General features: G+C 38.3%; 1 protein-coding gene and 1 long non-coding RNA gene across 5 annotated transcripts in view; one reads left to right on the top strand and one right to left on the bottom strand.

The window, feature by feature from the left end:
• Positions 1-6,344, top strand: part of LOC134538079 (bursicon-like) — a 13,890-nt gene extending 7,546 nt beyond the window's left edge. The window contains exons 3-4 of the mRNA XM_063379076.1: positions 968-1,093; positions 6,092-6,344. Of these exons, the coding sequence (XP_063235146.1) occupies positions 968-1,093; positions 6,092-6,226 (261 nt within the window). The 3' untranslated portion in view covers positions 6,227-6,344. The remainder of the gene's footprint in view (positions 1-967; positions 1,094-6,091) is intronic.
• Positions 1-13,114, bottom strand: part of LOC134538082 (uncharacterized) — a 23,114-nt gene extending 10,000 nt beyond the window's left edge. For 2 of the 4 annotated variants that reach the window (XR_010076084.1, XR_010076086.1), the window contains exon 1: positions 12,476-12,994. This is a non-coding gene — a long non-coding RNA (uncharacterized LOC134538082). Of the gene's footprint in view, positions 1-12,475; positions 12,995-13,072 lie in introns of those variants that run through there. The other 2 variants (XR_010076085.1, XR_010076087.1) reach the window with 2 other exon arrangements.

Raw genomic sequence — 13,114 nt, 5'->3', positions numbered from 1 at the left:
AAATGATTGTATTTTGTATTGTGTAGAAGTGGCTGGTGTTTCAAGTCCAAACTTAGCAGTGTTTGGTTAGTTTCTTTCAGGTACATGTTTAATTTCAGCACACCAATCACAGCCATTCTGTGTGGAAGCAAATGCGTCCCGAAGTGCCTGGTCAAATAAGGCAATTGCAGACTGTGGCCAATCACAAGGAAGAGACCACTGACATGAGCAAACTTATTTTGCAATCTGATGAGCATTCAGACCTTTTTTTTTTCGCAAACATACGTGGCCTTACTTATCAACTATCTGTGCTTAGTCAAGCACAATTCCTGCAATGTTTTGGGCACTACAACATGCAGACGTGAGGTAAAGAAGTGGCCTCAGTTACGTCACAGCAAGCCGTCTCCTGGCAATCCCTAGCTCCGAGGTTGAAGTCTCGTCGCCGTGGGGGCAGTGATGACTGAGGGGGGATGAGGACGGATCATTGAAGGAATGAGCGGGAATAACCCAGTGAACATACCGCCTCAGTCGGACATCTGCCACGTATTTACACTTGCATAAACTCAAGGTTTGTCCCCACCGGAAGTAACCCACATCACCTCAGCGGGAGATCCTACCTCGCGACCACTGCTGTCCCTAGGGACGCACTGGGGGGTTCGCTTGTCGCTGTGGAACATGTAGTTGTCCGTCATTCAGTCTGACTCCTAATTTACTGGTCCCAGAACCAACTATTGCCACGAATGCATGTTTGCAATATTTTATTTATTTTCCATTCTGCAGCTTCCAAGCTGAGGGAGGGGACAAGACAACCCTTATATTAAGTCACAGTGATCTGGCAAACCTTTTATTTCTTTATTTTTTTTATAATGATGTAATCTATTTATGGTTATATTTGTTGAGAGTCAAGTGAGTTTCCCTCAGCGGGATATGCTAAGGGCACCCAGGTGCAGCCCACAAGGTGCTGCTGACAGGCAGACTGTGTGCGCAGGTGTCGGGCTCCAAGATATGGCAGATGGAGCGGTCCTGTATGTGCTGTCAGGAGAGCGGCGAGCGGGAGGCGAGCGTGTCTCTCTTCTGCCCCAAGGCGAGGAACGGCGAGCGCAAGTTCCGCAAGGTACGTACCTGCGTGCTCCTAGAGTGCGTGTGCTGCCAGGAGAGCGGCGAGCGTGTCTCTCTTCTGCCCCAAGGCGAGGAACGGCGAGCACATGTTCCGCAAGGTACGTACCTGCGTGCTCCTAGAGTGCGTGTGCTGCCAGGAGAGCGGCGAGCGTGTCTCTCTTCTGCCCCAAGGCGAGGAACGGCGAGCGCAAGTTCCGCAAGGTACGTACCTGCGTGCTCCTAGAGTGCGTGTGCTACCAGGAGAGTGGCGAGCGCAAGTTCCGCAAGATTTTGCCTTCATTCCCTCCCACACCTTGCCCGGCCTGTGTTCTTCCACAGCACCTTTATGCTGTGTTCCAGATAAGATGAGACTATGTACAGGTGTCGCTATTAACATTCACACTCTGACACCTGAATATTATGAAATAATAAATAATTAAGTAATCACTGATTCATGTGAACACCAGACTGGCTTATCATGTATCAATAATAGTTTTATTTGTGTTACAACAGCTACCAAAGTCAGAAATATTTCTTGTACCACCTGTAAATAAATCTCACTTTGTCTTGAAGAGCAGTTTACGTTCAGTTCACCGATGCTCTGTGCATGATGAAACTTTGTGTGTTTTAAAATTAGGTGCTAACTGATTAAAATAATCTTTCATTCTAATTGGCTGGTGTAGCCTTAATCGATAAGTAAGTGGTATCGGATATATATATAGATATATATATATATATATATATATATATATATATACACAAGTAACCAACCTTTTAGACAGACAAACTAAATATATTTCCTAAACACAATTTTCTTTTTAGTTTCGTTCAGAAATTATTCATAAAGAATGTCTGCGATTTATGACACTATGCCTCTAGCCAGCAATTCCTTTATTATTTGTCATACTCCATAAACATGAATTATCAGAAATTTGCTGTGTTCTTTGATGACTTTGAATCCTAATCTGTGTTCTGTTGTTTGTTTGAAGTGAAATTTTTCAAGCCAGTAGGATAAATCGAGGAGGCAATGGCTTCGTCAGAGTGTAAATGCTCAGAGGGCAACAAAAAGTGCAACGATCGAGAGTGGGACGCAGGATGGCATGCTTGCATTAGAGCACCCGTGAATACTTGCTCACTCTTATATTTCTAAAATTGAAGTTTCTCTTCAGATGTGTGTTGCACCACACATGTATTTTGTGATGTGTAACATCTTAGCTCTCGGTATAGGGCATTTGAAAGGAGTAATTTTGTAACCGGGAATGTTCCTGTTACTAAGGTTAGATGTTATACATCACTGGCAAATACTTATTTTGTTTTTATTTGAAATGAATGTCTTGTCGATAGTAAAGTCATTACAGATAGTAATAGGTGATAGCACGGACAGGAATATGGGATAAGTAGTGACAAGATTTTATGGTTTTATTTTCAAGCCAATTTTGTTTTTAAAACAGGAGATTTCGGTGATATTTTTATTTTTTATGAAATATATTTATTATAAATATTAGCACATTACTGAACAAATATGACACTTAAATGTTCTTTGGTACTAATTTCTACAAAACAGTGTAATTTTAACTGAGATGTGAACTTTTCTAAATTTGTAATAAGCATGTCTTACTATTCATTATTCAAAACAAATAAAATTAATCTGTTTAGTATTTATTTAAAATCTATTTATGGTGTAATGTAAAAATGATTTACGTACTAATTACAGTTGCAAGATTAAAAAAGAAAACTTTTCCAATTTTTTTTTTTTTTTTTACATAAATTGCAGTATAAACGTCAAGCTAAATAAATTACTTTCAGTGAATTAAAAATTGAAAAGATTACATATTTGTCTTTATATTTAAGTTTTGTTATAAAATGTGTGTTGGCTTCATTACTTTAATTTAGGGATGGGATTTTCGAATCTTGGATTCGTCGAATATACCGAATCCTATGGATTCGAGGATTCGTAGGATCCGAGGTGGGATTCGAGGTGGGTTTTTAAGAGTTTTAGGTAGTACTTTAAAATTGTAGTGCTGGGCGAAGTTTGAAAATTTCAAACCGAACCGAATCCTTACGTTCGGTTCGAAACCTCTTAAAATATATTCGAAAAACCGAACGTTAGTTTAAAAAAAAATTACGTTTTTATAATTTTCTAACCCCCATTTGAGACCATTCACAAAACAGCACAACAAAATTCCATTACTTGTAATATTCCGACTTTTATCGCATAATCGTCGCCTCAACAGTTTCAAGCGCAGACAAAATAATAAAAAAAAGTTATTAATCGTCGCATAACTCGCAGCATTTTTTTCATATAGGCGCGCTTTGTTTTTTGTTTACTTTAGAGAATTTTGTATGCATTTCTCGTACTACGTAATATAAACTATCGTACAAATGCCAAAGGTATTGTATATTATACCTTTAACTATAGTGCGTGTACGAGAAGTGTTGTAAAATCACCAAAGATTGCGTACCCCATACGTTAAACTAAAGCGCATGTACGAGAACTCTCGTATTTCGGCAAAACTAACGTGATCAAGTTAACACAAGACAAATGCGGTAGGAAATGATTACGTAAATTACGTATTTTAAATTACTGAAATGTATTTATTTTCCTTGGACTTTTTGTTTATAACAGTCAGGTACTGAAAATATTAATTTAATCTTGTGTATTAAAAGTACTGGTCCAGTAAATTTTACAGTACGGTACTAAGTTGACTAGCGTAGTTGCGGCAGCCATCATTATTTCTCGTGTTTTCTTTTTTCCGACGCAAATTTTTATAACCACACTGACTTACGTTACGTTTACAATATTATTGTTCTTGAGGTGATTTGCGACTAGCAGGACTTACGTCGTTTAAGTTTTCCAAATAGAGAAAAGATAATGACGACCCAGATCCACCCCAAAAAATGTCTAAATTTTCTTCTGACGAGCAGCATTCTTCCAAGAAAACAGCAACTGCAGTCAGCGGGTTTTGTAATGTGGATAGGTAACTTAATTCACATTCGACTTTTTTTTAATGTCCTATTAAAAAGTTTTACTTTTTAAAAATGTTAGGTTATGTCTACCACAAAAATATGTTGTGGCCTTATGCTGAATGTTCGTCATCTTTATAATCTTATATTTTTTTAAATGAATGTTAGTGTACACTGAAAAAGGAAGATAGTCTTTTTGAATTTAGATGGAATTTCTTCATGAATTAAAAGTATATATATCTAAAGAAATTAAATGAAAAATGATTTTCTCTAAACTGTTTTCTTTCCTTCATTATTTATTGCATAAACTTTACTTATAAAATGTTTTGCAATGTTTTAATAAAGCTAAGCTATATATTGTTTTAATTTTACATATGGCTGGAGAACCTTTCTTTCTTACCATTCAGTTAAAGACCAAAATGCTGGTGGTCGGTTCATTTTAATTCAAAACAATTATTTCTGTATGAGGTTCGGTTCGGCTTGGTTCAAAATTTTTTTGCTATGGTTCGATTCGGTTTGGTTCGAAACCAGATAACTGAGGTTCGCCCAGCTCTAGAAAATTGTATACCTAAACTGTATTATAAAGGTAACGGAAATAGCACAAACATAAGATAAACTACGCTGCATTTTGTCAATTAGCATAACTACTCGATCATTTCCAACCTTCAATAACATAACATTGCAGAAAAAATGTAATTTTTTTAAATGGTGTCTGTTATACAAATGTATTTTATTGAAAACATAGGAAGGATCAATTTAACATAGAATTAGACAGATTCAAACTTATGTGTGTGGTTTTTGAGGTTTTTTGTCTCTATTTTATATCAGGTGTATACACTATGCACTTATTTTACAATTTTATAAATACACATGTGATTTTTTTTAATACATAGTCCTATGTAATTTTTTAAAATAAATGTGTGATTTTTTTTAATAACATGTGAAGTTTAGTGTGGGACTGGGATTCGAGATTCGATGACAAACACTGAGGATTCGAACAAGGATTCGGATTCGACCAAAATGTGGATTCGTCCCATCCCTACTTTAATTGCATTACAGTGCGTTGCAGAACATCAACTTACATTCCGGTGTATATGGTGTATTGACATGCTCCGCTGTGTTACTTGGGTTTCATCGCGCTTCACCATAAAACCTTGTCCCTGCGGATAAGAATCGGTGTTGCCTGAGTGCCTGGAGTGCGTTTTGGAAACGGTGGGAAACTGACACCAGAACTGCAGGACTGGGGTTGGAAACCAGGTCTTCCGGGGGGCAAATCCAGTGTGTCACCACCCAGCCACACGGCTTCGTACTGTTCCAGTCTTTGCTTACAGCAATCTGTGACAGCTTGTGTGTGGGATTACAGGTAGTAGGGTCATTATGTAACATTTGGTTTATTTATTTATATTTTTCACTATATACAGTGTAATGCCTACAGGCATAAGGACGGGGTGGGACGCCATAGCATGGCAAGGATTGTGAACGGGTATTTGTAACACAACAGCAAATTTTAACAATAATTAAATTTTAATAAAACTTAACAAAAATAAATAACAAGGTAATCATTTACGTAACAAATAAACCAAGTGCTTAACACACACAGCAAAAGAGAACGAGCCATTATCAAGGCTACAAAAAAGGTGAGATTTTACGCCGGCGCAACATAGTACAAAACATGCGCGGTCCCATTAAGGGCCATTAAGGTAGACACATTGAAACTGCCAAATTACAAGATTGCCAAAATGCAGGGAATGGCTCGTTCTCTTTTGCTGTGTGTGTTAAGCACTTGGTTTATTTGTTACGTAAATGATTACCTTGTTATTTATTTTTGTTAAGTTTTATTAAAATTTAATTATTGTTAAAATTTGCTGTTGTGTTACAAATACCCGTTCACAATCCTTGCCATGCTATGGCATCCCACCCCGTCCTTATGCCTGTAGGCATTACAACAGTTTACAACAACATTACATTTCGAACTGGGTTTCCATGTGCATGGGCCGTGATTTAGTAGCAGCTGACAACAGCTCGTGATGCTCGACGCCCTTGCCCGCAGGTGACGACGAAGGCACCCCTCGAGTGCATGTGCCGACCCTGCACGAGCGTCGAAGAGAGCGCGGTCATCCCACAGGAGATCGCTGGCTATTCCGACATCAGCCCTCTGAACGATCACTTTGCCAAACCACAGTAGCCGACATTTATTCCTGTTTTATATGTCAGTTTGTAAAAAACTTATCTTTTTAAAATTGTAAATAAAGTTACTTTAAAAAAAACAATGCTTTCTGTGTTAATTAATATTTTAAATAATATTATTTTATCAGTACCTAAAAACTAATACAAGTGTTGTCACAAACATTTTTGTATCCAGTATGATATTTGGTGATAGTGTATATTTGAATGTTCATTTAATTCCTAGTCTTACAGAGAGGACATGATTTAAACACATTCCATTATTTTTAATGATTATTATACTAACCAAATTGTTGCACAATATATTTTTAACAAGTTTCCGCTTTTAAACCATTATTAGCTGACTAATTTAGCATGAATAACTAGAGAAAAGATTTTATGGTTTTATTTTCATGCCAATTTTGTTTTTAAAACAGGAGATTTAGGTGTTACTGTTTTTATTTTATTTTTTAAATCCTGTTTATATATATATAAATTTAGTGCACATTTGGACAAAAAAACCATTAAAATGTTTCTATATACTTATTTCACCACAATAATGAAATGTTAACTTTGATACATGATACATTTTTATAATACAGTAGTGTTTAACACACGTGTTAAGTACAGGTTTCCGAGCAACAATAAAAATAAAATTAAAATAAGCAGTCATTAGTGTATTTAAAAAGTACTAACATTAGGAATGTAAAAATAAGTTAAAATCAATACTGTCTTTACCACAAGGCGACACGGGGCCTGTGCCCAGGGCCCCGAACCACCGACCTTTTCTCTCACATTTATTCTCAAAACATTTTTGTCGAGCACAGTACCTAACAGCGCCACCGTCAAAATTTTTGTTTGTCGGGTTGCACTAATTAATAATATTTTAGAACGCATCCTAATTTACTAAGCAGCCTACACCATCTAGCGATCAAACATGTAAACCACTCCAATTCCAAAGTCAAGCTGCACAGTCTAAACGAGGCCTAAAATAGATGTTGACATTGTCTATGGTTGGGGGAATTATGTATTAAACTTTTAAGTCGGACAGAAGTGGCGTGATTTAGTTTCGTTTAACTTATTGTGTATTAGAAGTTTTGATTTGATTGTTTAAACATTATTTAATTATGTCGAAAAGAACATATTTAAGTGGTTCATAAAAAAGAAAAAAGGTTATAGCTCAAAAAGAAATAACTGAAAAACTTCCTAAGCGTACTTCTTTTTTTATGGTTGAAGAAACAAATAAGCTGAGGGACTCTTCATCCTCATCACCTCAAGATAAAAATACCTCTAAATATCAACAGGAAAATGAGGTTACGTGTGAAGAAAATGAGAAACACACATCAGATGCTAAACCCTAGACTTCAAGCTACTGTGGAGTTTTTCCAAAATAAAAATTGTGACTTCTCCGAAACTTCTACAAGTTTTCCAGATTCAAGTGGTAAAACAAAAACTAGATTCTTAACTAAAAATATTTTTACCTGTTAATTGACGAATGGTGAGTCTTTAGAAAGAAAATGGCTCCTTTTTTCACCAGCAAAGAAATCTGTGTGCTGTTATTGCCGCTGTCTATTTACGAGTAATACCCCTACTGGACTTAATTTGAGTTCTCCAAATGGATATAAAGATTGGAAGCATATAAGTAACTTCTTGATGGAGCATGGGAACAGTATACAGCACAGGCAATTTATGATGAATTATGTTGCAAGAGTGAAAACTACTGAACCAATTGATAGTGAGTTGCTGTCCCAATATAATACAGAAATGAACTATTGGAAGAATGTGCTTAGGAGGATTGTCACAGTAGTGAAATTTTTAGCTTCAAGAGGTCTTGCTTTTCGTGGTGATAATGAGATATTGGGATCGCAAAATAATGGGAATTATTTGGGATGCATAGAACTGATTAGTGAATATGATCCTTTTCTTGCTGATCACATACAAAACTGCGGAAATCGTGGAAAAGGAAGTACATCATATTTATTTGCAAATATTTGTAATTAATTTATTAATTTAATGGGACAGCAAGTTTTAAAAACAATTGTCAAAAACCTAAATCAGCAAAATACTACTCTATTAGTGTAGATTATACGCCAGATCTGTCCCACGTTGACCAATTCACTTTCATCGTTAGATATGTAAACAACGGACAGCCTATTGAGAGATTTTTGCAATTTTTGCCTATGGATGAACATACTGCGCAATATATAGCAGAAACCATTTTGAACCTTTTTGAAAGCCTTGATATTCCTATCAAAGATTGTCGCAGGCAGAGCTACGATAATGCATCAAATATGTCTGGAAAGTACTCTGGTGTTCAGACAAGAATAAAAGAAGTTTGTGAATTTGCAATTTACGTTCCATGTGAGGCACATTCGCTAAATTCAGTGGGTGTTCAGGCTGTTGAGTGTGTTACTGAAGCAGTAGCATTCTTTCAATTTGTACAAAAATTGTTCCATTTTTTCGCAGCTTCGACCAAACGGTGGAAAATTGTGACAGAGCATTTAGGTGCAAATAGAGTCCTCAATTCTCTTTCGGAAACTAGATGGTCTGCACGTGCCAATGCTATTAATGCTTTGCAAAATGGTTATCTAAATATTTATGAAGCATTGTCCTCAATCGCAAGTGACATCAATCAACCAGGAGACACTAGAAACGAAGCCCAAAGCCTAGCAAAAAAATGGAAAATTTGAGACTGCTCTTCTAACAGAAATATGGAATGATCTTTTGGGAATTATGAATAAAACAAGTAATAGTTTACAGAATAGCACTATGACCATGGATGGACGTTGTAACAAAACTTTACGAGTCTTTGATCAGTTATGTCAATAATGCACGCAATAATTTTGATCAGTACGAAACGGCTGCTAAAGAAAAAAATCCAGATGCTGACTACAAAGATAAATTTGAAAGAAAAAGAATTTGCAGCACATGCATCAGTTTTTTTGAAGGATCATCAGAGACTGCACAGTTGAGAGGCAAGGAAAAGTTTTGTTGTAGATACTTTCATTCCCATAAGTGACACATTAAATACACATTTAAAAAAATGTTCGGCAGCATACCAAGAAATTGATACCGTAATCGATTTAGTTTTCTTTCTCAGATAACAACATTCGAATTTGGCGAGTTGACCAAAAAATTAAAATATTTGCAGAATTTTATCATGAAGAAATTAATGTATAGGAGCTTAAAACAGAATGTTTTCATTTAAGCCAATATTTAAAAAACATAACAAAGCAATCGGCGGATTTAAATATCTCAACCTAATGTCAGATAAATTACAAGAAACATTTCCAAACTTTGAAGTTGCTACAAGAATATTCCTTTGCCTAATGGTTACTGTACCTCTACCTATTGTAGTGGAGAGCGTTCATTTCCGTAGCTTAAAATAATAAAAAATTCATTGCGAACAACAATGTTACAAGAACTTTTTTTTTTTATGTTTATTTGGGTGGCCTTCTGCGGATGTGCCAGCAGCCATAGGGTAAATTTGTCCTTATGCGAAACCTCACGATATCGTCAGCAATCAAATTTCTGTATGTAAATTAACACCCATGCCTTACCCGGGACTCGAACCCAGAACCCCTCGCACCGCAAGCCGGTGTGCATCCGACTGCACTACGGAGGTCGGCTGTTACAAGAACTTTTTTTTTGTGGTCTCCAGCCAATCAGCCAACGACCAAAGCTCGACAAGGAAGGGGGGGGGGGGGGGGGGGAATGGATCGTGATATTGACAAATGGCCGACGATGATATAGTGAACGAATCAAATGTGCGAACCACTCATATAGATGGTAACCCCATCAGGAAATTATAATATAATATTATTAGTAGCGAGGAAATGATAAATCAAACTAAAACTTCGAAAGGGTGCACCGAGTAACGCCTCCGGAAATTTCAACGGAAAATCTATATGCAAATCTCGAAGTCCCCTCAGAAAGTGTTCTCTGTTTGCAAGATTGACACATTCCAGAATAATGTGATTAAGATTCGCGCTAGGAGCACCACAGTCGCATATCGGGTGGCGAATGATGCGAAGTTTGTATAGGTGTGCTGGTGTAGAATTATGATTCGATCGGATCCTAACCGATGAAACGTACGTCCCACGACCATAAATGTTAAATCGTCGGAGATGTCGTAAGTCGAGATCGGGATATAAACACTCAACGTTGGAGGCGCATGAACGTCTATAATCCACCCCGTCTTGTTCCCATGAGCGCCGAATCACGCAAACTAATAGGGGGTAAAAGCCTCGGAGATAGAGTTTGTCAATCAGGGTCCCTTCACTTATTGCAAGTTTAGCCAATTGATCAGCCTGCTTATTTCCCCATATACCAACATGTCCTGGCACCCAGATAAACGTAAACGTCATCCCCTCGTTAGCTTGTTGGAGACACAATAAGAATCCGTAATGAGGACGGTATGGCCGAGTCTGTGAGCGACACTATAAAGTAACGCCTGATATAAAGCTGTAGCTTCTGCCTGGAAGATGGTCGTATGAACTGGTAAACGATAGAGACCCGTCTGTCCTGTGTGGGGGAGAAAAAAAAGCCGCACCCACACCCTTTTCATTTTTGGAGGCATCCGTATACATACGTGGAGAATGGGGAAACTGATGGATCGTATCTAGGAATTCCGTGGCAGTGTCAGTCATGGGTTGGTGTTTATCCCCCACATAAAGACACCTAGGAGAAGTAAAATTAACTTCATAAGGTGTAGAAAATCTCTGGAATTGTAAGTCTCGAGCAGCGGCAGGAGTGTCAAAATAGGTCAATATTGTCTGAGGAACAGAAAGGTTCAGCCGGTCAATGCATCTGGCAACGGTACGAATCCGAAGAGCTCTCGTGTGCAACCAATATTTACCCCATAAAAGTTGTCTCCGTAGAGTTAGAGACATAATGTAACATTCCGTCTGCAAAAAAGAAATTGGCGTGGACTTGAAAGCTCCCGTAATAATACGTAGACATTGATTCTGAATCGTGTCCAGGGACCGCAATAAACATTGTGGCGAGTGAAGTAAAACGATACTGCCATAATCAAGAATAGATCGTAGGGTGACAGGATCCGCGCCCCACTTTCTAGAGGAAATCGTCTTTAAGAGTTGAATCCGTCTAAAGCATTTAAGTTGTAAATATTTGATATGGTCCACTCCCCTACCTTTAGCATCGAACATAACACCTAGGTATTTATGAGCGGTAACAAGAGGAATGGTATGAAGACGGTAGACCGGGAGAGGACTGTTACAAGAACGACTAAACGTAATTTGTCAATTATGTGCATAGAAAGTGACATCCAACGAGCATACAAGCATTCTGGTGACATCCTTCAAACAGTTGACTTTGAGGATATAATAGAAGATTTCGCTCAACAGAAATCCCGAAAGAAACCATTATCTTAATCGTAACCAAAAAACCAGCAGCATACTAAGTAATATCATTCTTTACATATTATATTGTTTATTTGATTACCCATAATAAATAGATCATAATAGAAAAATTTTAGTATAATTTGCTATCTTTACTTTCCAAAAAGGCCCCAATTTACACACAAAGGATAGTGCGTCATACAAGTTTGGTAGTCACTTAAGGGCACCTTATTTTGCCGTCACCCGCGGTCTCGGGATCGAGACCCGGGGCGGTCCTAGTGGTTTTCAGTGGGTCTATAGGAAATCTCCGGCGAGCGCCAGGTTAATTAGAGGATTAACCGAGGTGGTCGTGGGTTTTTGCCCCTGCGTGCTCCACTAGGATCGACGACTGTTGATGGTGGGAGGGAGTCCCTGCTTCTAATACGCACTGGCCCTAAACAGTATAGAGGACTGTTTCCTAATTGTTTAGGAGGCATTTACGAAGTAAAGAAACGGTATTTAGGTGCTGGTTTTTTAATAATTCCGCATCTCACATAGTGTGGATGGGGCACAAGTTACACGAATACACTTGACAAAAATACGTTGGCACTACACACACTCGCGCTGATAATTAATTACGTGTTACGTTGCGGCACTTGCAAACAAGATCCCTACATGGGTTTGTGGGTCGACGAGGAGTTTGGGTGGATTAACGGCCACTCCCGTGATGAACTGGAGATAGCTTCGTGCCCGGGCTCACCTGTGTGAGTCGCGGGTCCACGAAGATAATAAAGTGACTGCGTCGCGAACTCGCAAACCGTTGTTCCGCGACGAGCAAAAATTAAAGCGGCCGGGTTTAGCCCTGCACCGGAAAAGGGCACGGGGGCACGCGGGGAGAGGAAAAAGAGGTTTTAGTGAATTATTATATTTACCAGTATGAATAATCAGGAGTACAAAAGTTGAAGTCTCCCCGCGGGATCACACGTCCAACCCGACCCGTGAGTAAAACTCTACTGCCGCTTTGTGCCGGCTTGGGAGGGGAGGAAGCGTCATGACGCGCCGAACTTTCTAATGTTCCGTTATTCCAATTTTATTATTATAATTAGTCATTATTATTTCTAGAACCCTCGTAACTTAATGACATCTGTCTGAATTAGTTGGCGGAAGGCCTATAATAATAATAATACATAATAAAAATTGAGATTAATAATATTTGAAAATAGAAAGTCAAGCTGGAGACTGTCTGTCACTTGTTGACTACCCCAGTGGCTATTTGCAAGAAAAAACAGGGAGGTGAATGAGGTTGATTAAAACTGTGGTTAATTATTGGCATAAGGCCGCAAGGGACGTTCCGGACGTTTATTAATTGCGGTTTCCCACGGGGAAAACCGCTGCACCCCTACGACGCACTTTCACGATTAAGGGTTGTTTTCTTAATTAAAAATCGCTTAATTACTCACAGTAATTAATGATGCATAAGAACTGATTGGTGGTGTTGGCATATGGACGTAATCTGTGAAAGCACTCACCGACGTTGACGGCTCTCTTGACTCACGTGACATGGGCTAGGG

This window comes from Bacillus rossius, chromosome 13 (assembly GCF_032445375.1).
Source record: "Bacillus rossius redtenbacheri isolate Brsri chromosome 13, Brsri_v3, whole genome shotgun sequence".
Classification (NCBI taxonomy): domain Eukaryota; kingdom Metazoa; phylum Arthropoda; class Insecta; order Phasmatodea; family Bacillidae; genus Bacillus; species Bacillus rossius.
This window is presented reverse-complemented; position numbering and strand designations above follow the sequence as displayed.